The sequence below is a fragment of the Delphinus delphis genome, chromosome 20 (genome assembly GCF_949987515.2).
Source record: "Delphinus delphis chromosome 20, mDelDel1.2, whole genome shotgun sequence".
In the NCBI taxonomy this organism is placed as follows: domain Eukaryota; kingdom Metazoa; phylum Chordata; class Mammalia; order Artiodactyla; family Delphinidae; genus Delphinus; species Delphinus delphis.
The window spans coordinates 3,053,614-3,076,629 of record NC_082702.1 but is presented as its reverse complement, the minus strand read 5'-3'; the positions used below and the strand labels follow the sequence as shown (position 1 = coordinate 3,076,629).

The window sequence follows — 23,016 nt, the reverse complement described above, 5'->3', positions numbered from 1 at the left end:
TGCTGTGTTAGTTTCAGGTGTACAGCAAAGTGCTTCCGTTACACACACACACACACACACACACACACACACACACACACACATCTATTCTTTCTCAGGTTCTTTCCCCTTATAGGTTATTACAAGATACTGAGCTCCCAGTGCTTGCTTCACTAGCTCTTGATGGTACCTGGCATCCAAACACAGGTGGGCTTCAAGGAAATACATACTGTGACATGGGACTACAATAGAAACTATTTATATGAGATCATGTTGTAGTTGACTATCACCCAAAGTATAAAAGAAACGTCTGTGATCCATACGGATACAAATAAATGATTGGGAATTCCCTGGCGGTCCAGGGGTTAGGGCTCCGAGCTTCCCCTGCAGGGGAGACAGGTTCCGTCCCTGGTTGGGGAACTAAGGTCCCGCAAGATGCGTGGCGTGGCCAAAACGAAACAAAACACACACAGAAAACAAACAAATGATTGAATAGATAAACAAACAGGGTAAGGAGAAGGGACAGAATTCGCCAAAAGTGTATCTGGATACTTCCCCTCCCCTCCATGTGGGCTGCAGCTCAGCGACTTGCTTACAAAGAGTAAGAGTCTGGAACGGGGAAGGGGCCACCGCACAGCGTGGAAACCACCAGGTGAGGCAGGTTAACATCTTCAGTGATAGTCACGTGGGTAAGGCGCGGCCCGGGAGCGCTGGGCACGTGGGCGTGGCCTTTCTTCCAGGGATTCCTCAAAATGGTCGGGATCATGAAAGACCAAGACAAGCCTGAAGGGTGACCACAGACCAGTGGACATTCAGGAGGCAGGAAGTAAGGCCACGGTGGTGTCCTGGGTGGGATCCTGGGACAGAAAGCTATTAGGGACAGTGAATAAAATCTGAGGAAAGGGTTGCATCTGCCAGTATTGGTTTCTTGGTTTGGGATGGTAGGGACATGATAACATTGGGGGAACCTGGGTCAGGGGCACACAGGACGGCTCTGACCATCGTAGCAACTTCTCTGTAAATCTAAAAACGATTCTAAAAGAAAAAGGTTGTTGAAGGAGAAAGGCAGGCAGGCATAAGAGGACCTCTGCTCCCACTCTCCACCAGTCTGGCCTCCAAAAAGAAGCCAGAGGGAATCTGTTAAATCAGGAGAGGAATTTGTGCTACTCAGGTGTTCTGTATCTCTCAGAATTCATCAGATGGTAAGGTCTCAGGCATGCATTTCACGGGATTTAAATTTTATCAAGGACAAGAAGGTTCAATAAATATTTGATATCTTGTTATGTTATTCATGCTGAAGTATTTAGGGGTGATGTGGTCTAATGTTTGCAAATTGCTTTGAAATGAATTTTTAAAGGATAGATGGATGGGGACCATCTGTATTTCCACTCAGTTTTTCTGTGAACCTAAAACGGCTCTAGATAGTAAAATTTATTTATTTTTAAAAAGATGGAGTACTTCCCTTGTGGCAGAGTGGTTAAGAATCTGCCTGCCAATGCAGGGGACACGGGTTAGATCCGTGGTCCAGGAAGATCCCACACGCCGTGGAGCAACTAAGCCCGTGCGCCACAACTACTGAGCCTGCACTTTAGAGCCCATGAGCCACAACTACTGAAGCCCGCGCGCCTAGAGCCCGTGCTCTGCAACGAGAGAAGCCACTGCAATGAGAAGCCCACGCACCGCAATGAAGAGTATCCCCCACTCGACGCAACTAGAGAAAGCCCATGCACAGCAACTGAGACCCGACACAGCCAAAAATAAAAATTTTTTAAATTTAAAAAAGAGTTTGCATGCCACAACTAAGACCTGGCACAACCCAATAAATAAATAAATATTTTTTAAAAAAAAGGGAAAAGGCAAGTCAAATTATGCCAGCCTCTTGATGAATCCCTTTGGGGCTCTGTCTGCATTTCTTTGTTTTGTTTTTTTTTTTAAGATTTTTTTGGTGTGGACAATTTATTTTTTAAGTCTTTATTGAATCTGTTACAATATTGCTTCTGTTTTATGTTTTGTTTTATTTGGCCGTGTGACATGTGGGATCTTAGCTCCCCAACCAGGAATTGAACTTGCACCCCCTGCATTGGAAGGCAAAGTTTTAAACCACTGGACCACCAGGGAAGTCCCTCTGTCTGCATTTCATTTAAGAAGAAACCAGAGTCTTTTCGAGTTGCTACTGGATCTGGACCCCCATCCCCCCCTCCACTCAGGCTGGCCTCTCTGCCCCCTGAACATGCTGGTCACATTCCCACCTCAGGACCTGTGCATGCACTGTGCACCTCCCTTGGGACACATCCCCAGTTACCTGCGAGGCTCCCCCCTTTGGCTCCTGTTTGGACAGGCCTGCAGTTCCCACCCGACCCCCACCTTGTCCTGCATCACCCTGCTCCACAGCATCATCCCCTCCCAAGATGCTTCATCACTTACTTGCTCACTGTGTTTTCATGTCTGTCTCTGCCCACCAGGATGGATGCCCCACGTGGGGAGGGATTTGTGTCTGTTTCATTAGCCGGTGGACGATCAACACCTAGGACGGTGCCCAGCCCAGAGTGGGAGTTCGGTAAGTATTTGTTGAATTGATGTCCTAAGTATATTTGTTTAGCTGCATCCCCTACCAGAATGTAACCTTGTTTGCTTGTCCACTGATGTGTCTCCTACCTGTAAGCACATGTTGCTCAATGAATGAATGAATGAATGAATGATGAGTGAACAAGGTTAGGGTGAATCCTTGTATAAGGGGTTAAGAGCACAGGCTTTGGCATGGGTAACAACCCAGACTTTGATTGTGTCTGAAATTGGGGAGGGAAGATGCCGTCTTGCAGGACTGACCCCTTCATCTGTGGGATCTGACATCATCTGCAGGTAGACAGTGTCAGAACTGAACCGAACTGTAGACACCCAGCTTTGCTGCAGAATTGCTTGATGTGTGACCAAATGTCACACACACATTTGGTGACCGGAAGTGTCAGAGGTGAAGTATTCCATGAGTAGTGTTGTAGGAGAGTAGAGAAGAAAAACAGAAGAGTTTTTCTTTGCATACCTGGAGTAGTCATATTCATAGGGCCAGAAAGTAGAAGGGTGGTTGCCGGGGGCCAGATGGAGGGGGAACAGAGAGTTATTATTGTTTAATGGGGACAGAGTTTCAGTTGGGGACAATGAAAATGTTCTGGAGATGGAGGATGGTAATGGTTACAGGACAATAGGAGTGTCCTTAATGCCACTGAACTGTACACATAAATGGTTAAAAAAGGTAAATTTTATGTTATGTTTTACCTCAATAAAAAAAGAACTGGAAAATGAAAAAAAAAAAAAGAAGAGCACAGGCTTTGGGACCACAATGCCTGGGGTCTTATCCAGATCAGCTACTTACTAGCTGTGTGACCTTGGGCAAGTCATTTCACATCTCTGTACTTGAGTTTCCTTCTCAGGAAAATGGAGCCCCCTTGGGAAGCCCTCATGCTGGTGGGATGGTAAGTGGAAAATAGTCTGGCAGTTTCTTAAAAAGTTCATTGTAAACTTCCCACACACTGTGGCAATTCCGCTCCTGGGAATCTGCCCAAGAGAAACAGAAGCATACGTCTACGGGAAGACTTGTACACACATGTTCATAGCAGCACTATTTATAACAGCCAAAGAGTAGATACAGCCCAAACCCCCATCAACGATGAACTGATAAAAAAAAAAAAATGCGGTCTGTCCATATAATGGAATATTATTCAGCCGTAAAAGTAATGACGTGCTGTTACAATTTACAACATGGATGGACCTTGAAGACATTAAGTGAAAGAGGCCAGATACAAAAGGCCACATATTGTATGATCCATGTCTATGAAATGTCCAGAAAGGCAAATCTCCAGAAAGTACTTTAGCGGCTGCCTGGAACTGCAGGTGGAAACGGGACGTGACGATTAATGAGCACAAGAGATCTTCCTGGGGCGATGGAAATGTTCTAAAATTGGATTGTGGTGATAGCTGCACAATCCTGTGAATTTACTAAAAATCATTGAATGGTACACTTAGAATGAGTGAGTTCTGTGGCATGTAAATGATACCTCAACAAAGCTGCTTAAGAAGAAAAAAACAGAGCTCATAATAGTATCTATCTGATGAGGCGAAGATTAAGTGAGCTAATCCACGTAAATCCCCTCAGAAAGAGATGTAGGGTAAATACTCAAGAAATGTATTTTGTATTATTATTAACAAGTGCGTTGAGATCGTCCGTGTAAGATGCTCACCACTGGGAAAGACAAGCAGTAGGGTTAGATTCATGAACACCACTACTATTGCTTCATAATAATACAAATTACTTGGTTATTTTACCATTTCCTGTGCCTGTCCCACAGACGTGGGCCTCAGTTTTCTTATCTGCAAAATGGGAGAACTGGGCTCCATCTCTAAGGCCCTTTTCTTGCCATAAGTTCTGTATTTTGTTCTAGGAGTGTTTCTCTTCGGATGTGGCATGTCAAGGTTGAGGGAGCGTATGGGGTGGGGGAAGGTGGTGGGCAAATCTGTAGTGGCAGGGGTTGCCTTGGGGCTTGGAGACCAGGATGTGTGTGTGTGTGCGGGGGGAGCTGGAAAGGTGGGTTGTGTGGCTGGGAGCTGATTGTGAAGGTCACATGGGCCTGATGTTGGGTTCAGGGCATGGAGCTGGTCCAGCCTAGGTTCAAATCCTGTGTCCACCAGTTCCTAGCTATGGGATTTTGGACAAGAGACTTCCGCTCTGAGCGCTGTTTCCACCTCTGGAAAATGGTGAGGATGTTTCCCATCAAGAACTAGGATTCCCTGAGATCATATTTATAGCAACCTGGGAGAATAATAATAACAAAGCAACAACAGCAAAGACTTCCTCCCAGGTGCCAACCATTGTCTTCAGCTCTTTCCACAAAGTAACCTTTTTTTTTTTTGGCCGCGCTGCCCGGCTTGTGGGATCTTAGTTCCCCGACCAGAGATCAGAGATCAAACCTGGGACCTCGGCAGTGAGAGTGCGGAGTCCTAACCACTGGATCGCCAGGGAATTCCCCAAAGTAACCCTTTAATACGAAGGACGCAATTCATATTAGTGATCACAGAAGTAGGACAAGTGCCTTCTTAGCTTTAATCCTCAGTTTGCCCCTTCTATAAATGGGGCTATATAAACGTCTCCCTCAATGAGTTCTGTCCATGAGATTGTGCTGAAAAGTTTTCTGGCCCACATTGGGATGTGGTAATAGGGAGCCACTGAAGGTTCCTGGGCGGGGGGGAGGTGGCTGGCCTGTTAAGAAAGCATAGCCCAGCCCCCCTTCTCCCCAACACCCAAGGTTAAGTTACAGATTCCTGTAGGATCTAGTGCATAGGCTCATTTGGAAACCCTAATTTATTTGTGCCAATATTTGATTCTTATCCATCTTCCCCACTGGTCTGTAAGCTCCGTGAGGGCAGGTGCTCAGCTGGTCTTTGCCCCCAGCATCCAGCACTGGGTGGTAGTGAACACAGGGCTGATCAAACAGGCTAGCACGTGTTGAGTGCTTCCTACATGCCAGGCACCGTTCCAAGGGCTCGGCTAAGATGTGTCTCATTACCTCTTGGACAGAGGGAATTCTGCAAAGCTCTGGGTGGTCATCATCTCCCCTCCCTGACTCGCAGCGGCCCTCTTTCCAGCTTCCCGCCGGCCCTCCCCCCTCTGCCTATGTTTCATCACACCAGGGAAGCAAACTTCCCTCCTGAGCCTCCAAGACACCTTGGTTTGTTGCCCTGGGAAACAAGCATGATGTCACCCCTCTCTGGCCTGGCCTTACAGGTGTCAGGATACCTAAGTAGGTAGTGTCATTATCTGCATAGAGCAAGGGAGAGCTGGGGAAGGCAGGATGTCAACGGGAGGAAAGAGAAGTTTAAGGAGGATTGGCTTGGAGACATCCTTCCCCCCCCCCCAACTACTAGGACCTAAACAAATGGGTTAAACACACACACACACACACACGCACACACACACACCTGGAGGATATGTAGAAAATGACGCTCCCCAACCCACCACCAATTCCTTGCGGTTTCTCAAAACATGTAGCACCCAACCACCTCACACACGGCCTTTGTCCCTGCTCTTCCCGCCCCTCCACCTGGTTCTTTGAAGGTCAAAGGTCAGATGTCATCTCCCCAGAGGCCTCGCCCTCCCCACGGGCTCCCTTTTCACAGTGCCCTGTAGTTTTCTTGGAAGCCCTTACCAATACCTGACGTTATGTTGCAGATTGGTTTATTATCTAGGGCAGCAAGGTCCAGTGGAACTTTTTGCGATGTGGAATGTTCTAGATCTGTGCTGTCCAACAGCGTAGCCACCAGCCACAGGGGGATACTGGGCACTTGAAACAGTGTGACCGAAGAACTGAACTTTTAATCTTATTTCATTTTAATTATTTTATTGTAAATGTATTGATATTATTCTCCACTGGGAGCAGCCGCCAGGGGCCAGCAGCTAAACCGTATCAGGCTGTGCAGAGCTACAATTCCAGCCCCTCCCAGTGCGGGTTTCTGTGGGGCCTAGCGCTGCGTCTGGTAAATGATGGATTCCACGTAGGGATCCTTGAAGATGCCCAGGGCAGGTGGCAGCTTGCCTTCTTCCACTCCCGCTTCTTGTGCGTTGCCTGCTTGGCTGAGAGCCCCATGGTCCCTGACGTGCTTATCCTGCATCCTTCCCGCTCTGAACCCAAGCTCCGAGCCTGGTGGACACATCCCTGCTCACCCAGATGCCCTCAGCCAGCCCTCACTCCCACAGACAGCCCCACTCTCTCCAGTTCCACGAACTCACATTTATTCACAGACAGACAAAGGGACAGGGACAGACCTTTGCTCACTGGGGGCCCCCCATAGGGTCTGGCAGTTCCAAAGAGGTGATGGTGTCCAGTGTGTGTAACGGGGGACAGCCAGGCCGGGGGCCCCCGCCTCAGTGTCCATCCCTCTGGCCAGTGTCCCCCACCTCCTGAATCAGCGTCCTGCCTTCAGAAGTGGGGTGAGCAGTTTCTAACCAGCATCAGGGGGGTCTGGGGGTGGGCGATGGGGAGGGAGGGGCGGCCCAGCCTCCTCCCTCCTTAGTGTCGAGGGCTAGAAGGGGAGGGGTGGGTACACAGAGGAGGTTCCTCTCCTTCAACTTCCCTCCTTCATATTGCAAACCGGGAGGCCAAACGGAGGGGCTGAGGATGGGTGTGCGGGTCAGGAGGCCAGGCCCCCCAATCCGCGCAGGTGGGCCTTGCTGTCAATCTCTTCTTCCTCCATCTCGAAGGCTGAGTGGTCTTGGCTGTCAAAACAGGAGGCGCTGAGGAAGACGGGGGGTGCCGGCGGCGGCCGAGGTGGGGTCCCCGGGGAGGGCGGCTCCTCCTTGATGTGTGCGATGGGCAGCGGAAGCCCTTCCTCCTCCTGGCCAGCGGGGGGCGGCGGGGGCGGCGGGGGCGACGGCGGGGCCTGGGCCTGGAGCGCCTGCTGCGCGGCGGCGGCCCTCTCCAGCTCAGCGCGGTGGCAGCGTTGGTGGCGCAGGAGGCTATAGGCGCGCGAGAAGCGCCGCGAGCAGTGCGGGCACGGGTGCGGGGCCGGACCGCCCGCGTGGACCTGCGCGTGGCGGGCCAGGTCGGCCAGCCGCTTGAACTCCCGCTGGCAGCGCACGCACTGGAAGGGCCGCGCCCCAGAGTGGGTTACCCCGTGCTGCCGCAAGTGCGCACGGCGCCGGAAACCTTTGCCGCACTCGGGGCACCAGAATCGGGGCTCCCCGGCGGGGGGCCGGGCCGGGGCGGCATCCCCTCCGTTCTGCCCGCCTTCTCCACCCTCCGAGGCGCCCCCACACTCTGCCCCTTCGCCCCCCTCGGGCCCCTTCCCTGAGGTCCGTCCGCCCGACACCTTGTCGTCCTTCTTGCCCGCCGCGGGCAGCGGGGCCAGGAGGCTGAGCGCGCCGTGGACGCGACGGTGCTGGCGGAGGTAGGAGGCGAGGCGGAAGGCCAGGCCACAGTCCGTGCACACGAAGGGGCGGTCGGTGGAGTGGACCAGCCGGTGGCGGGACAGCGACCAGGGCCTGGCGAAGGCCTTGAGGCAGATGGAGCACTGGTGGCGCTTGGGACGGGGCGGGGGCCCCCCTTCGCCCTCCTGTTCGCCCTCGGGGCGCAGGCATGGGTGCGCTTTGAGCTCGCCCTTGGTGGCGAAAGCTTCACGGCAGCGGAGGCACAGCAGCGTCCAGTCGGCCTGGAGCAGGACCTGCTTCTCCTCCTGCCGTCCGGCCGCCAGCGCCAGCTCGGCCCTCAGCTCCGCCGCCCCGGCCTCGGCCTCCTCCTCCTCCGACTCGCGGGCCTCCGCGCTCGTGGCGGCCGCCAGCGTGGCCGGCTCCCCCGCGGACCACGTCTCGGGCCGCGCCGCCGCCTCCGCCTCCTCCTCCGCGGCGCCCGCTGCTACAGAGGTGGGCTGCTCGGCGCCCTTGTCCTGCGGGCTCCAGCCGGACCCGGCCGCCTCCTTGGCTGCCCTCTCGATGGCCAGCTCGACCCCGCCGCCCGCGTGCTCCTGGGCCAGGTGGCGCCTGAGCTGGGCAGGCTCAGGGAAGGTGCGGGGGCAGGCGGCGCAGCGCAGCGGGGGCTGCGGCCCGTGGCCACGCAGGTGGCGCGAGAGGTGGGCAGGCCGGCGGAAGGCCTTGGGGCATAGGGGGCAGGCATGGGGCCGCAGGCCCGAGTGGCTCAGCCGGTGCCGGGAGAGGTAGTAGGGGAAGCGGAAGAGGCGGCCACAGGTGGGGCAGGGCAGGGGCGCCCGAGGAGCTCCAGCGCCCCCCCTGCCACGGCCTCGGCCTCTACCACGGCCTCGGCCACGACCCCGGCCCCGGCCACGGTGAGGTGGGCTGCCCTGGGCTGGTGGAGGAGGCTGCGGATCCATGCCTGTAAAGAGATAGGGAAGAGGTGGAGATTTGGGGAGGCAGGGGGGTGCAGAGAGAGACAAGGAGACAGACAAGGAGACACAGAGAGGGTCAGATATTTAGCCGGGCAAGGGAAGGCGAGACAGACGAAAAAGGCCGAGATGAGAGGTAGAGACCAGGAGAAACAGAAAGGATGGTGAGAGGCAGAAAGCAGGAGAGAGAGATGGGGACACCCAGCAGAGACAGAGATGAAGAGAAAACAAAGAGATTTAGGCAGAGATGGTGCAAACACAGAGATCAGAGGAACCATGGCAGGGTGGAGGGAGGGAGAACAAGACAGAGACAGTAGAAGAGACAGAGGCAGACAAAGTCAGTGAACTGCTTTTCCTCCAGGGGCCCCACTGGAACGTATGGGGAGGGGCTGGGAAACAGCCCTTGGTGCCAGAGTGGAGGGGGTGGGATTCAAAATCGGGAGGCCCCGGAAATGGAGTGTGGGTGCCCAGTCGCCAGAGTCTGGGAGAGGCCGGGAGTAGGAGGGCTCAGACTCTTGGGCAGGGAGGGGGCTAGGGAGGGAGGGGGCGAGATCCCGGGCGCTGAGGTTGGGGGTGTGGGGGGGGGTTGGGAGATGACCGGGGTCCAGCCTCTAGACTTCTGTACGTGGTGGGTATGGATTCCTGGGTCCCAGTGGTGGACAGGGCTGTGGGGAGGGGCCTGAGCCCCCAAGACAAGGGGGAGGAGGGGGCTGGGGGCCCAGCTGCTCGAAATCTCCAGCGAGGAGGAGGCTGAGGGCCAGGGCCCTGGACCCCCCACACGCCCCCGAGGAAGGCTGCTGGGGGTCGGGAGCCCTAGGTCTCCAAGGGGGGGCCGCGGTCTCCCCGCTGGGCCCAGCCTTTGGTTCCCCGCAGGCATGATCTGCAGAACTGGGGCCGCGGGCCGAGGCCTTGCAGATTTCTGAGCCCGGGGCCTGGGGCTCGCCCCGATGACTGGGCGCCCGGCTCTTACCTCCGCCTCCTTTGCTCCTTTCTTCCTTCCCCGCGGCCGGCCGAGCGCGGATGGTGGTGGCAGGGAGGGAGGGCCCCGAGCGTGGTGGGGGGTGGAGGAGGCTGGGCTCGGTGTCACCGCCTAAGCCTTCCCCCCGGAAACCCGGCTTTTCGTCCGAGCCTGAGAGAGGAAAGACTGGCTGGGAAGCCGGAAGATGGTGGAGGAGGAGAGCCAGGGGGCGGAGAGGGGGGCGCGGCTTGGACTCCTGGGTTCTGTAAGGGGAGGGGGCTGGGGCCCCGTCCTCTGGGCTCCCGAGGGAGGAGGGGGCTGGGTCCGGCCCCCCTTCTTCCCCTCCCCAACAGACACACATATTCATTCATTCCTTCAACAAATACACATTTATCAGGTCCTGTCTGTGCCAGGCACTGTGTTGGGCGAGAGGGGTGGCCGGGAAAGGAGATGAATGAGGCAGTGACAGAGGCTTCAGGGAAAGTACCGGCAATCTGGACTAAAACCTGACAGCAGCCTTCACGTGGGTGCCTGAGCAAGCGACTTTCCCTTCTCTGAGCCTCAGTCTCCTCCTCTGTGATAAACCCCGCGTATATCCACTTGACCCTAAGAGACCAGTTACTCATTTTGCAGCATATATTCACTCGATCCTAAGCCACCAATATTAACTGAGCACCTACTATGTTCTAGCTCTGTCCTTGGTGCTGGAGCTGCAGTGGCAAAGACAGAGGCCGCTGGACCCTGTCCATAGGGAGCTCAGGGACTGGCAGAGGAGGCAGACAAACACAGATCCAATGGCCCTTCTGGAGAGTGTGCTCCAAAGCCAGAAGCAGGATGCAGTGGGATTACAGGGAGCAGAGACAACACTGAGAGTGATCCCTGAAGGCTTCCTGGAGGCAACGATGTTTCCGCTGAAACCTGCAGGATGAAAGCCGAGGGTTAGGAATGGGAAGCGGGAGGCAAATGGAAATGGGAGAGAAATATACCGACACAGACACTATTCTTCTGATAGTTCTACTCAGAAACATGCCACAAACGGTGTCTGTACCAGGTTAATCGTTGCAGTATTGTGCATGACTTCGAAAGACAGGAAATGAGCTACCTGCCCATCGGTCAGGGATTTGAGTGATAAATCGTGATTGAGCTACCCAGCAGAACGCTATGTGTCCATAAAAAAAAGAATGAAGAGGTTAACCTCACTGTGTAAAAACATGGAAAGGCTCCAAATGATAACGGAGAAAACACGGAAGGTGGAGCACAGCCTGCAGCCTGTTCTGTCTGCACTTATCAGCGGGTTGTGTCTGGGAGAACTGGAAGGAGAGAGAAGAAACTGGCAACATTCTAACTCCCAGGACTGAAACTTACTACGCTCTGCCCTTTTGTACTTTTGGAATTTGAAACCACGTGAATGTGTTTCATACTTAACAAAGTAAAGGAAAAAGAAACAAATGATGGGGGATAATAAAAATAAATACAATGAAAATAAATGATAGCTTACTCTTGTAAGTGCTTTACAAATACAAGCCCATTTGTTCCTCCTTACGTTAAGAAGTGCACAACATTCTCCCATTTCACAGAGCAGTAAAGTGAGGTACTGAGAGGTTTCAAAGTAGTGAGTCTAAGTCTTTGCATTTCACAAAGAGATGGGAGAAATGATGGTGAGGAGCATGATTTTTCAAAACATCTGGTCAATAATACTACATTTTTAAGGACATATACATATAGAGCAGAAGTCTAAACACATCCATGGAAACAATAAGCACCAAATTTGGGATAGGGGTTACCTTTGAGAAGGGAGAGGCAATCATCTTGGGGGGGGGGAGGTCTATGGAGTCAGGTGTACCTCTTATGTTTTAATAAAACTGGTAGTCAGGGGCTTCCCTGGTGGCGCAGTGGTTGAGAGTCCGCCTGCCGATGCAGGGGATGCAGGTTCGTGCCCCGGTCCGGGAGGATCCCACATGCCGCGGAGCGGCTGGGCCCGTGAGCCATGGCCGCTGAGCCTGCGCGTCTGGAGCCTGTGCTCCGCAACGGGAGAGGCCACAACAACAGTGAGAGGCCCAATTAAAGAAAAAAAAAAAAAAAAAACCTGGTAGTCAATATATGGGTGGGTGTGTGTGTATACTTTTTATTTGTTGAAATACATGTAACATAAAATTTACCATTTTAACCATTTTGAAGTGTACAACTCAGTGTCATTAAGTACATTCTCGAGGGGAATTCCCTGGCTGTGCAGTGGTTAGGACTCTGCGTTTCCACTGCAGGGGGCACAGGTTGGATCCCTGATAGGGGAACTAAGATCCCTCCTGCCATACAGGGCGGCCAAAAGCAAACAAAAACAAACAAACAAACAAAAACAAAGAAAAATTCACTAGTTCCACTATCTAGTTCCAGAACTTTTTCATCACCCCAAACAGAAACCCGGATCCATTAATCTGTCATTCCCCATTCCCTTCTCCCCCCATCTCCTGGCAACAAATAATCGTCTTTCTGTCTCTTTGGGTTTGTCTTCTGTGGATATTTCATATCAGTTAAGTCATCTAGTATGAGGTCTTTTATGACTGGCTTCTTTCACTTAGCATAATGTTTTCAAGGTTCATCCACATTGTAGCGTGTGGCAGCACTTCATTCCTTTTTATGGCTGAATAATATTCCACTGTATGGGTATACTGTATTTTGTTTATCCATTCATTTGTTCATGGACCTTGGGTTGTATCTACCTTTTGGCTATTGTGAGCAGTACTGTTATGAACATTTGTTATGTATAAGTTTTTCTTTTAATGGCTGTTTTCAGTTCTTTTGCGTATATACCTAGGGTGTGTGAGTGTGTTATTATTTTATTATCTATTTTTGAAGACTTAATATATATTTTTTCCTAAATGAAAGAAACGAATTCAGCAATGAGGTTGAGGGGAAAGAAATTTCAGAGAGATCAGCGTGTTATATGTGTGTGTAGGCGTAGGCAGAGGTGGGGATCATGTCCTAGGGGAGATTTGGGGCCTTGGATTGGGGCATCAAAGGCGGCCAGTGTGGTGGAGAGAGGCCGGAGCTGCACGAGCAACTATGTCCGGCGTCCTAGTCCAGGCTGAATGCTGGACGCATTCCGAGTGTACTGAGAAGCCATTGAAAAGGTTTTAAGCTGGAGAGTCACATGATCCGATTAGTGTTTTAGAGAAATTCCTGTGGGACCCGCGAGGAGGCCCGGCCGGATGCAGGGGAGACCGAGGCGGGGAGCAGGAAGGAGGCGGTGCCCGGGTCCAGGTGAGAGATGGGGGGCCTGGGCGGGGCCGGCCTCGGGCAGGGGGCGGGACCTGGCGCTGATTGGCTCAGGGCTGCCCTCCTGGATGCCATTCCCACCGCCTCCACCTCCTCATTGGCTTCCCTGCCTCGGCCCCCCGCCTCCCTCGCGTGCAGTCTCCGGCACCTAGAAATCACATCACTTCGCTCCTGTGCTGAACACCGTCCCGTGGCTCTCACCTCTTCCTCCCCACCTTCCTCATCTGCACCCCACGCCCTACCGTCTGAACCCTGGAAGCTCCCTTCACGGATTCCTGTCTTTCTCCCTCTGCTTCACTCTGCTCCATCCACACTGCCCTCTCTGCTCTTTCGGACTCAGGGCCTTTGCACGTGCAGTTCACTGCCTGGAATGTCCTTCTCCTAGCTTTCCATAATTTTTCCCGTACTTCCCTCATTTCTTACAGATCTCCCCAGAGACACCTGTCCCGTTCACGTTACCTAAAACAACCCTCCTGGGAATTCCCTGGCGGTCCAGTGGTTAGGACTCCGCGCTCCCACTGCAGGGGCCATGGGTTCCATCCCTGGTGGCGGAACTAAGATCCCACAAACTGCGCAGTACGGCCAATAAATAAATAAATAAAAATAAAATAGCCTTCCTGACACCCTCTAGTCCTTGCTCTGCCCTAATTTTCAACTTTGTACTTACTGCAAACATTAGGCTACTTTTCCTATTTTGCCTGTTTCCCCTTCCACATGGAATATAAATTCCCAGGGAGTTTATATGCCAGGCTTCGCCTGTGTAACTGCTCTACCCTCAGCAAGCCTCGCATATCAAGCAGTATTTGTGGGTGAATAAAGAGGGACGAAGGGTGAGGAGGAGTGAGGGCCTCAGGTTTTGGAGTGGGGGGCGCCCTGGAAGGGGAGAAGACCGACGTGGTGGGGAGATGCGAAGCGCATCACATCAGATGTGAGCGGGCGGTGCGGGTGGCTGGCTCCACCTGTCCGCATGTGAGAGTCAGCTCTGCCCACAGAGGCGTCGGAGTCGCCAGCGTCTGGCTAGTAACTGATGCTCTGGACCGGTTGAGCTCACCCCCAGGGTAAAATCCTCCCCCTCTGCCTTCGAGCCTCAATTAGCACATTGATAAGATGCGGCCACGAGTTGGGGACGAGGTCCAGCCCACCACCTGGCACTGAGACACTCGGGAAAGGGGACGAATCCCTATTGCTACCCTCTCAGAAGAGAAAGGATTGGAGTGGAGGTGAGGTAGGCAGGAGGTCCCTATTCATCACCCCACTGCCTGGCGGCCATCTCCATGACAACCCTGGCACTTTTCCAGGCCCTCAGCTCTGGAGGCCGAGCCAGTCTCCAAGTGGGCAGGTCTTGTCCCTGGGGGCGGCACCTATATCTAAGGAGGCGGGTCTTGTTTTTCCAACGCGAAGTATTCCCCCCCCCAAAGGGGTGAGTCTGATCCCCCTTCCTGTGTACTGGTGGCAGAGTGGAGAGGAATGTCTCCAAGGTGAGCGTTCCCAGGGGCCGACCTGGAGCCTTTTCAAATGGGCAATTGTGGATCTCCAGGCAAAAATGTCTTCCTTGAATGCCAAACTCTTACTTGTTTGCCTCCAAACTTATCTCCCTCCTTTAAATGTTTTTCCTTGTGAAATATAAGACGTATAGATGAAAGGGGCACGATAAAAACGCACAATTTAACAAATAATTATAAAATAATCACCAGATTAAGAAACGGAATGTTGGCAGCCACCCCACAGCCCATAGAAGGTTCCACCATGTCCCATCCCGAATTTAACCCATCCAACTCCACTGTTCTGAGTTTTATGGAAAAAAAAAAGTTTTCCTTGCTCTTCTAGATGGCTCACATCCACAAGGCATCCTAAACAATATTACAGTTTAGTTTTGCTTGCTTAAATGTTATAGAAATGGAATGGTACTCTATGTACCTGGTTTCTTGCATCCAGCTTCTTTGTAACTTTCATTCATGTAATTTTGTGCATCTGTACTCATTCGTTCTCTTGCTGCATAGTATTCTATGGCATAATATACCATCATTTATTTATCCACTGTATTGTTGATGAATGTCTTAATCTGTTGGGGCTACTATAACAAAATACCACAGACCAGGTGGCTTATAAGCAATAGAAATTTATTGCTCACACTTCTGGAAGCTGGGAAGTCCAAGATCAAGGTGCCAGCACGGTCACCTTCTGGAGAGTCCTCTTCCTTGTTCACAGGTGTTCCTTCTTGCTGTGCCCTTACCTGGTGGAAGGGGCTAGGGGTCTCTCTGATGCCTCTTCTATAAAGGCACTAATCCCATTCATGAGGGCTCCACTCTCTTGACTTAAGCACCTTCCAAAGGCTCCACCTCCAAGTACCATCACATTGGGCCTTAGGATTTCTTTTATTTATTTATTTATTTATGGGCTGCGTTGGGTCTTGGTTGCTACGCGCGGGCTTTCTCCAGTTGCGGCGAGCGGGGGCTACTCTTTGTTGCGGTGCACAGGCTTCTCATTGCTGTGGCTTCTCTTGTCGCGGAGCATGAGCTCTAGGTGCACGGGCTTCAGTAGTTGCAGCATGCGGGCTCAGTAGTTGCGGCGCACAGGCTCTAGAGCACAGGCTCAGTAGTTGTGGCGCACGGGCTTAATTGCTCCGCGGCATGTGGGATCTTCCCGGACTAGGGCTCGAACTCATGTCCCCTGCATTGGCAGGCGGAGTCTTAACCACTGCGCCACCAGGGAAGTCCCGGCATTAGGATTTCGACATATGAATTTGGGGTGACACAAACATTCAGCCCAAACCAATGGACATTTGAGTTGTTCTGAGTTCAGGGCTGTACATTTTGCTGCTGTGAATGTTCTTATATGAGTCTCCTGGTGCAGGTGAACATGAGTTTCTCTAGGATTCGTGCCTATCTTTGTCATATGGACATCTTCAGCCTTATTAGAGCATGCCAATCTCCCAAGCGTCTCAAATTTAAGAAGCTCAAGATGGAACTCCTGACCCCTCTAGCCTCCACCCGAACTTGTTCTCTCTTCGTTTTCTGGTCTTAATACAAAGCAGCACCTCGCAACCAGTTCCCTGCCCCGCCCCCATTCCTCCCTTTCCATTACGCAGGCGCCCACACAACACACGCTCTCACATTCCACCTCCAGAATTCATCTTGGGCTCACCTAGTTCTGTCCATCCCTCTGCTCCAGGTCCCCACACCCCTCTCCTGGTGGACTGCAGTAGCCTCTGCTGTATTCACTCTGCCCCCTCCAGTCCCTTTTCCACTCAGCAGACAGAGGGACCCTTGGAAAGTAAAAGAGTGGTCACATCCCTTCACACTTACAGTCTTGCTTGCCATTGCCCACAAAGCACAGTAAAATGCCCATCTTGGCCCACCTGGGTCTGTGTACCCTGACCCCTGCTTACCTCTCCACCTCATCTCACCCCTCCCTCCCCTCCTGGGCTCATCTAGGTGTCCACCTGGCCGGCCCCTCCTCGACCTTCTGGTCTCAAATCAAATGCGACCTCTGCAGAGAAGCACACCCCCCCAACCTCCTCCCTGCTGGACCACCCCACCTAAGGTGGCACAGCCCAGCCACTCGTTTTCTTTCTTTTTTTTTTTTTTGTGGTACGCGGCCCTCTCACTGTTGTGGCCTCTCCCATTGTGGAGCACAGGCTCTGGACGCACAGGCTCAGCGGCCATGGCTCACGGGCCCAGCCGCTCCGCGGCATGTGGGATCTTCCCGGACCGGGGCACAAACCTGTGTCCCCTGCATTGGCAGGCAGACTTTCAACCACTGTGCCACCAGGGAAGCCCCACTCGTTTTCTTAAAGAGTTATTTTGTTCACTGTTGGATCCCCAGAGGGGGTGACAGCACCTGGCACTCGGTACCGGAATGTAATCTAGCCCGTAGGAGATAATCTGAGGGGCCCGCCCATCCTTAGATGGGCGGATCCTAATCTAGGGGAAGGATCTAGCGGCTAAGGTACAAATTTGGTTGCCTGGGAGACAGAGTCTAAGGGGCGGGGCCTCGTCCTAGGGGTAGGACGTCTGTAAAGAGTTTGGTTTTCAGGGGGCGTGTCCTATGGGATTGAAGGTTTCTAGGGGGCATATCCGTCCGTTGGAGGTGGATTTTGTAGTTAAGATGCAGGGTTTCACTTAGATGAGATCTAAACCATCTCTGATATTAAAAGGGTCATGCACCGTCTAAAGGACTCGAAGTTTCTCAGGTGGAAGGAAAGATCTGCCTCTATTTAGGAGGCCTGTCCTGAATCAGAGGGGGAGGAATCCCCACCTACCTAAAGCCAAGGATCAGAAAATGAGACGGCGGTGGCTGACAGGACGAGGTTTATTGGGGTCCAGGAGACACTGGGGAGTGGGATGGGGGCAAGGTCGAGGCTCACAGGGGGAAACCCCCTAGCCAAATCCCCCTTCCCCTTGGGGTTGGGAAGAACACAGAGACAAACTGACAGACATGGAGAGAAAGACCGACAGGTGCTACAGCAGAGTGGGAGGGATACCCCTATGTCCCCCACCTCCCACTCATGAGTTCACATAATGCGGAATGACGTGGACCTGCCCACACGCTAGAGGAAGGGGAGGAGTGCCTGCCGTATGCATTCTAAGGAGGGTGGGGCGCAGGTGGCAACCTGGAGCAGCCCATTCCAGTGGACAGGGCGTGGGGGTATGTGTATCTGGATCAGTCCATCCTACTGGGCGCAGGGATTTTGAACCAGGCTATTCTAGTTTTTTGGGGTGGGGGAGATCATTAGGGTCGATCCATTCCTTAGTAGGGGAGGGAGACCTAATTGGGGAAGGGGTTGAGGGCAGGGGGCAACTACCCTGGTCCTCTTTCCGCATAGGGAATAAAGTCGGGGGAGGGGAGAGGCAGATTCCGGCTATATCCTTTATCTGGGGGCACCAGTGACTCTGGTGGGTGGCATTGGGAGGGGATCCAGGGAAATCCGGGGACATGGCTCCCCCCCATTCTCCGGATCAAGGTCGTCGGAATGATGGCTCTTAGGGAGAGGGCCAGTCTTCCCTTAGGGGAGGGGTGCCCATCTTTTATTATTTGGGCCCGCAAGATGAGAAGTACTTGTGGAGACCCATTTCTCCCGCAGCTTAGGAGCCTGTTGATTTGGGGGTGCTCAGCACGCATTCCAGGGGCCTGGAGCTGAGGAATCTCTCCGTTTATTCGCTGCCCCCCAGCTCAGGGGCCCGTGTCTGGGTCTGGAGGGCCGGGGCCTCCCTCGTGGTCCCTAGGTCCCTTGGCCCGGGCCCTGAGTCCAGCCCTCGGGAGGGGTGGTCTAGCGGAGGGGCGCACGGCCTGGCCACGTCAGTCCATGCCCCGGTGCAGCTTCAGGTGCCTGGAGAGGTTGCTGAGCGTGATGAAGCCCTTGCCGCAGATGTGGCAGGGGAAGGGCCGCTCGGTGCCGTGCAGCAGCCGGTGGCGCTTGAGGTAGCACTCGTGGCGGAAGAACTTGCCGCACTCCAGGCACGGGAACGGCTTCTCGCCCGTGTGCACCAGCACGTGCCGCTCCAGGTCCCGCGGCGAGCGGAACAGCTTCTCGCACTCGGAGCAGCCGAAGATCTTCTTGCCGCGGCCCGAGCCGGACGCAGGCTCCCCAGACGCGGGCTCCCTCTCCGGGGCGGGCGCCGCCGCCTCCTCCGCACCGCCGCCCTCGCCGTGGCTGGCGCGCCGGTGCTCCTCCAGGGCCGCCAGGGCCGCGTAGAGGGCCCCGCAGTGGCCACAGCCGTAGGTCGCGGGGCGCGAGTGCGCCTCCAGGTGGCTGGCCAGCGCCGCCGCCGACGCGAAGAAGGTCCCGCAGTCGCACTGGTAGAGGGTGTCTTCCGACGGCTCGGCCGCGGCCGCGGGCGCAGGGGCCTCCCCGCCGCTCTCGGGGAGCAGGCCCCCCAGCTCGGGCACGCCGCCCCCGGCGCGGCCCAGGAGCAGCCTGCCGTCCCAGGCCGGCTGAGCCTCGCCCGCCTCCGCAGCGCCGCCCTCGCCGGCCGTCTCGGGCACGGCGCCAGCCCCGGAGACCCAGGCCTGCGCGGGGGGCGCGCCCGGTCCCTGCAGGTCGTGGGTCAGCTTGTGCCTCTCCAGCAGCGCGGGGGCGTTGAAGTCGCGCTCACAGCGCGGACACTTGAAGGGCTTCACGTCGGTGTGCGCAGCCCAGTGGGCTGCCAGCTCGCGGCCCTGGTCGAAGCGCCGCGCGCAGGCACCGCACGCGAACGGGGGCAGTGAGGCCGCCGCCGCGGCCGCCGCCTCCGCCAGCCCCCAGCTCCCCGGGCCCGCGCCTGCCCCCTCTGGGCCCTCTCCGCCGCCAGCCCCCGCGCCCCCGCACACCGAGCAGGGCCCCACGTTGCAGCAGACCGAGCAGGGAGCGCTCAGGGCGGGCAGGCCTGGGCCGGGCTGCAGGGGGGACGGGAGCACCCCACGGTGCTGGCGCTTGAGGTGGCGGCCCAGGCTGGAGCGCGAGGAGAAGCGGAGCTCGCAGACTAGGCAGCAGTAGGGCTTCTCGCCAGTGTGGACGACCTGGGAGGGCAGGAGGAAGAGCCCAGCGTCAGGGCTGAGGGTCTAGCCCGCGGGGCAGATTCTTGGCCTCCCAGAGAGATGCGGAGGAAGCTCCCTGCCAGGTCCACAGGGCCAAGATCTAGCTTCAACCCTCTCATTCTTGTTCTCTGCTTCCGGCCACGTTAGCATGCTTTTGGCCCCTCCAGCCTCAGGATCCTTGCACTTGTTGTTCCCTTTGCCTGGAATGCTGTTCCATGGTGGATTCCTGCTCTTCCTTCAGGCCTCAGCTCAAATATCACCTTGCCCTGACCTCCCCCTCCCCCACCGTGTGGTAGCCCATAGCTCTCCCCTCTTTACTCCTACACATCAGATGGTTATTATTGCCGTTGTTTTAACTTCCTTCCCAACGCTTCTTCTTTCCCAGATCATCCTTGCCTGTGTATCTGCTTTCTTGCTGATTGTCTACCTGGCTATGGACCACTCGCAATGGAATGTAAGTTCTCCGAAGGCGTGGACTTTATTGATTTCACCTTGGTATCCCAGGTGTTGGGAGCAGGGAAAACATTCAATAGGTAATTGCTGAGTAAAGGAATTAAGTACATACGTGGTAAGTCTATGTTTAAAAATAGTAACGGAATGATGAGCACAAAGTTGCAGACGCTGGCATATGAGAAGGGGCATGGGAGAGGGGAGGTGCATAGAGGTGGGGCAAATTTACTATGTTGGATTGGGTGGAGCCTGAAATAGAAACAACTCATGCTTTGACTGGTCAGGGTGCTTCGATGAAGAGGGAAGGAGGGAGGGAGGGAGATAGAAATTTTCTTAGGGGCCAGCTGTCTGTTGCCCATAGTGGGTCCCCGGGGCTCCAAGGGCGAGTCCAGCCCAGGGTGGCCAGCTGTCTGTTGCCCATAGTGGGTCCCCGGGGCTCCAAGGGCGAGTCCAGCCCAGGGAGGCCAGCTTGGGGCCGGCCTGCAGGACTCACCTGGTGGTGCAGCAGGCCGGTGGAGTCTCGGAACCCCTTGGGGCAGGCGGAGCAGCGGTAGGGCCGCTCGCCGGTGTGCGAGCGCAGGTGGTTGGCCAGGTTGAAGCTGTGCTTGAAGCCTTTGCCGCAGCGCGGACACGCGTGAGGTTTGAGCGCAGTGTGCCGAGCGAAGTGGCGCCGCAGGTCCGAGCGGTAGCGGAAGCTCTTGCCACACTCACTGCAGTGAAACGGGACGCGGGGGGCAACAGCGGGCGGAGCCGGGGCAGGGACCGGGGGCGCTGGCAGCGGGGCGTCATCCATGGTGGCGTGGTGCGAGGGCAGTGGCGGGTGGGGGCTCTCTCTGGAGCGGGGAGACATGGAGTGGGGTGAGGGGGCCACGTCCCCATCAGCCTCCCCCTATCAGGCTCCTTGGACTCGCAGACCTGTGAGGCCCGGCCTACTACCTTATAAGCCACGCCCATCTACCCAAGCCACACCTACTGCTCTTTAAGCCCCTCCCACTCTCCTACAACCCCTTCCACCATTCATCTAGCTTCCTAATCACTTCCAAGTCACTTCTAAGCCACTGAATGCTTTTAAGCTCTCCCCTTCTTTGTGAATGAACTCCCGCCCCGCTCTAAGCCCCGCCGAGTGTGGTTAAACCCCGCCCACTCGTGTTCAGGTCCCGCCTACCCCTTCCAAAGTCTCCATGTTGTTCCTGAAGCCTCTTATATTCCTTGACAAGCCCCTTCCCCTCTGAAAGCCACTCCCACTCTTTTTTGAAGATGAAAGTCACCTTCAGATGAAGATTGACGACAATCTTAGCCAGTGACAGTATGAAAATTTGGGGCTAAGCGCACCTGAGTCAACCTTCCAGGGAGACCAGGCCTAGTCCTGGAACCTTGGATAAAGCCAACTGATTCTCTTTCCATCTGCAAAATAGGAATAATGGGAGGACCTACCTCATGGAGTGGTGGTGAGGACTAAGCAAACTTGTGGCCATGCGTGCGGCGTGCTTACTGACGCCTGTGCACAGCAAAGACTCAACAGGTAAGCTGTTTTGATTACCACTATCTGCAAAGCTCCTCCGAGTTTCCTCTTGAAGTCCCCCATCTCTTCCTCACTAAGATCCGCCTCCTAAACCCCACTCAAGTTTTCCTTTAAACTCAGCCTTTAAGTAAACCCCTTCCTTTCCAAGACCACCTGCCACTCTACCGCTCTTGCCATCTCAGCCCTTCCTCGCTGACACCCTCCTCATCCTAAGTCATTTCACCTGCAATATAAAGACTTGCTATTTCCACTACGACGCCCCAAATTACACGCTTAAACCCCACCCCCTCACTATGTCCACCACTTCCTGAAAGCCACATCCCTAGACAAACTCCACCCCTTCTACTCTAAGCTCCTCCCACCTCCACACTGAACCCCTTTACCCCCCTCAGCCCCAATTAGGACCCTTCAACCTAGGGCCCTCCTACCATTCTCACTGAGCCACGCCCCTTTGTCAAACCTCACCCCTTTGCCTAAGCTCCTCCCACTTTCTACCCACAGTCCCGCCCATTTCCACTCTAAACCACGCCCACCCATTGCTCCGCCCCAGCCACCACTAAGCCCCGCCTCCTCCCCACCCAGTCGCCCGCGGGACTGAGCCCCCCTCCCCAGTCAGCTCGAGGACCCAGGCCCCTAGAGTCGGCCTTTTGTACCCCTCCCCCCTGTCCCTAAAAGGTGCGGCCCCGGGCGCCCGGGGCGGGGGCAGGTCAGGCTAGACCCGCAGTCGGGCGAGTCCACCTTGCTCGTACGGAGCGGGGGTTCTGGAGCCCTGAGGCGGCCCCGGGAGGCCGGGAAAGTCAGTCGGCTTTCCTCTTTAATTACTTACACCTCCCTCTGGGCGCCGACATTTTGGGCAGCGGGGGTAGCGTCACTTCCACCCGGGGGGCCCCTCGACTTCCGCCTCGGCTCCCTTCTCCCCCGCACTCCCCCTTTCTCCCGCCTTCTTGGCTTCCCTCCTCCCCGCCGCCCTCCCTTCTCTCTCTTTCCCGTCCCTTTCCCAGCTACTGGAGGTTCGAGAAGCCAGGGTGGCGCCATCTTGGGTGAGGGCATGGAGAAGGGGCGGGGTTTAGGGTGGCCCCCGGCGCCATACAGACTAAGGGCAAAAAGCTCAGCGCGCGCGGCCTCCTCCCTGCGGTATCGACGCTGGCGGGTGTTAACATAGATGAGGGCTGACATGATTCCCTTTTCGCAGCCTCAGGCTCCTCCTGGGTAGGATGTAGAGTTGCATCAGGAGAAGAGAGAAATCGAAGTTCGCTGATCTGCGATACAGATAGGAGGATAGAGCAGGCTCCATCTTGTGCTTAGGCTTCCCGTGGGCTTTGAAGCTAATCAGGCGCCATGTTAATTACGGGAATGAGGGGCCATTTTCCCGCTCTTTATCCTTTCGGTACCTTTCTTTGATTGGGTCACCCGGCTGGGTGCTTTGTGGGAGGAAAGA

General features: G+C 55.0%; 2 protein-coding genes and 1 long non-coding RNA gene across 5 annotated transcripts; 1 reads left to right on the top strand and 2 right to left on the bottom strand.

The window, feature by feature from the left end:
- Positions 1-749: 749 nt before the first annotated feature.
- LOC132417209 (uncharacterized) lies at positions 750-13,661 on the top strand. Its single transcript, XR_009517773.1, has 4 exons — positions 750-805; positions 2,442-2,536; positions 12,979-13,075; positions 13,516-13,661. It is a non-coding gene; the product is annotated as an uncharacterized lncRNA (long non-coding RNA).
- On the bottom strand, positions 6,396-9,925 carry ZNF579 (zinc finger protein 579). The gene is made up of 2 exons (XM_059999324.1): positions 9,830-9,925; positions 6,396-8,849 (listed from the first exon to the last, which is right to left on the bottom strand). Exon 2 carries the CDS (start codon positions 8,845-8,847, stop codon positions 7,156-7,158), a length of 1,692 nt encoding a protein of 563 aa, XP_059855307.1. The 5' UTR covers positions 8,848-8,849; positions 9,830-9,925; the 3' UTR covers positions 6,396-7,155.
- A 3,729-nt stretch (positions 13,662-17,390) lies between the features above and the next one.
- Positions 17,391-22,754, bottom strand: FIZ1 (FLT3 interacting zinc finger 1). Of its 3 annotated transcripts, XM_059999238.1 has the most exons (4): positions 22,405-22,429; positions 21,389-21,460; positions 20,550-20,889; positions 17,391-19,588 (listed from the first exon to the last, which is right to left on the bottom strand). In XM_059999238.1, the coding sequence occupies exons 3-4, from the start codon at positions 20,847-20,849 to the stop codon at positions 18,389-18,391; spliced, it is 1,500 nt and encodes a 499-aa protein (XP_059855221.1). In that variant the 5' UTR covers positions 20,850-20,889; positions 21,389-21,460; positions 22,405-22,429; the 3' UTR covers positions 17,391-18,388. The 3 variants fall into 3 exon arrangements, with proteins under 3 accessions (XP_059855221.1, XP_059855219.1, XP_059855220.1); XM_059999236.1 differs by lacking the exon at positions 21,389-21,460 and having other exon boundaries at positions 22,405-22,754; XM_059999237.1 differs by lacking the exons at positions 21,389-21,460; positions 22,405-22,429 and adding an exon at positions 21,491-21,881.
- Positions 22,755-23,016: the final 262 nt, after the last annotated feature.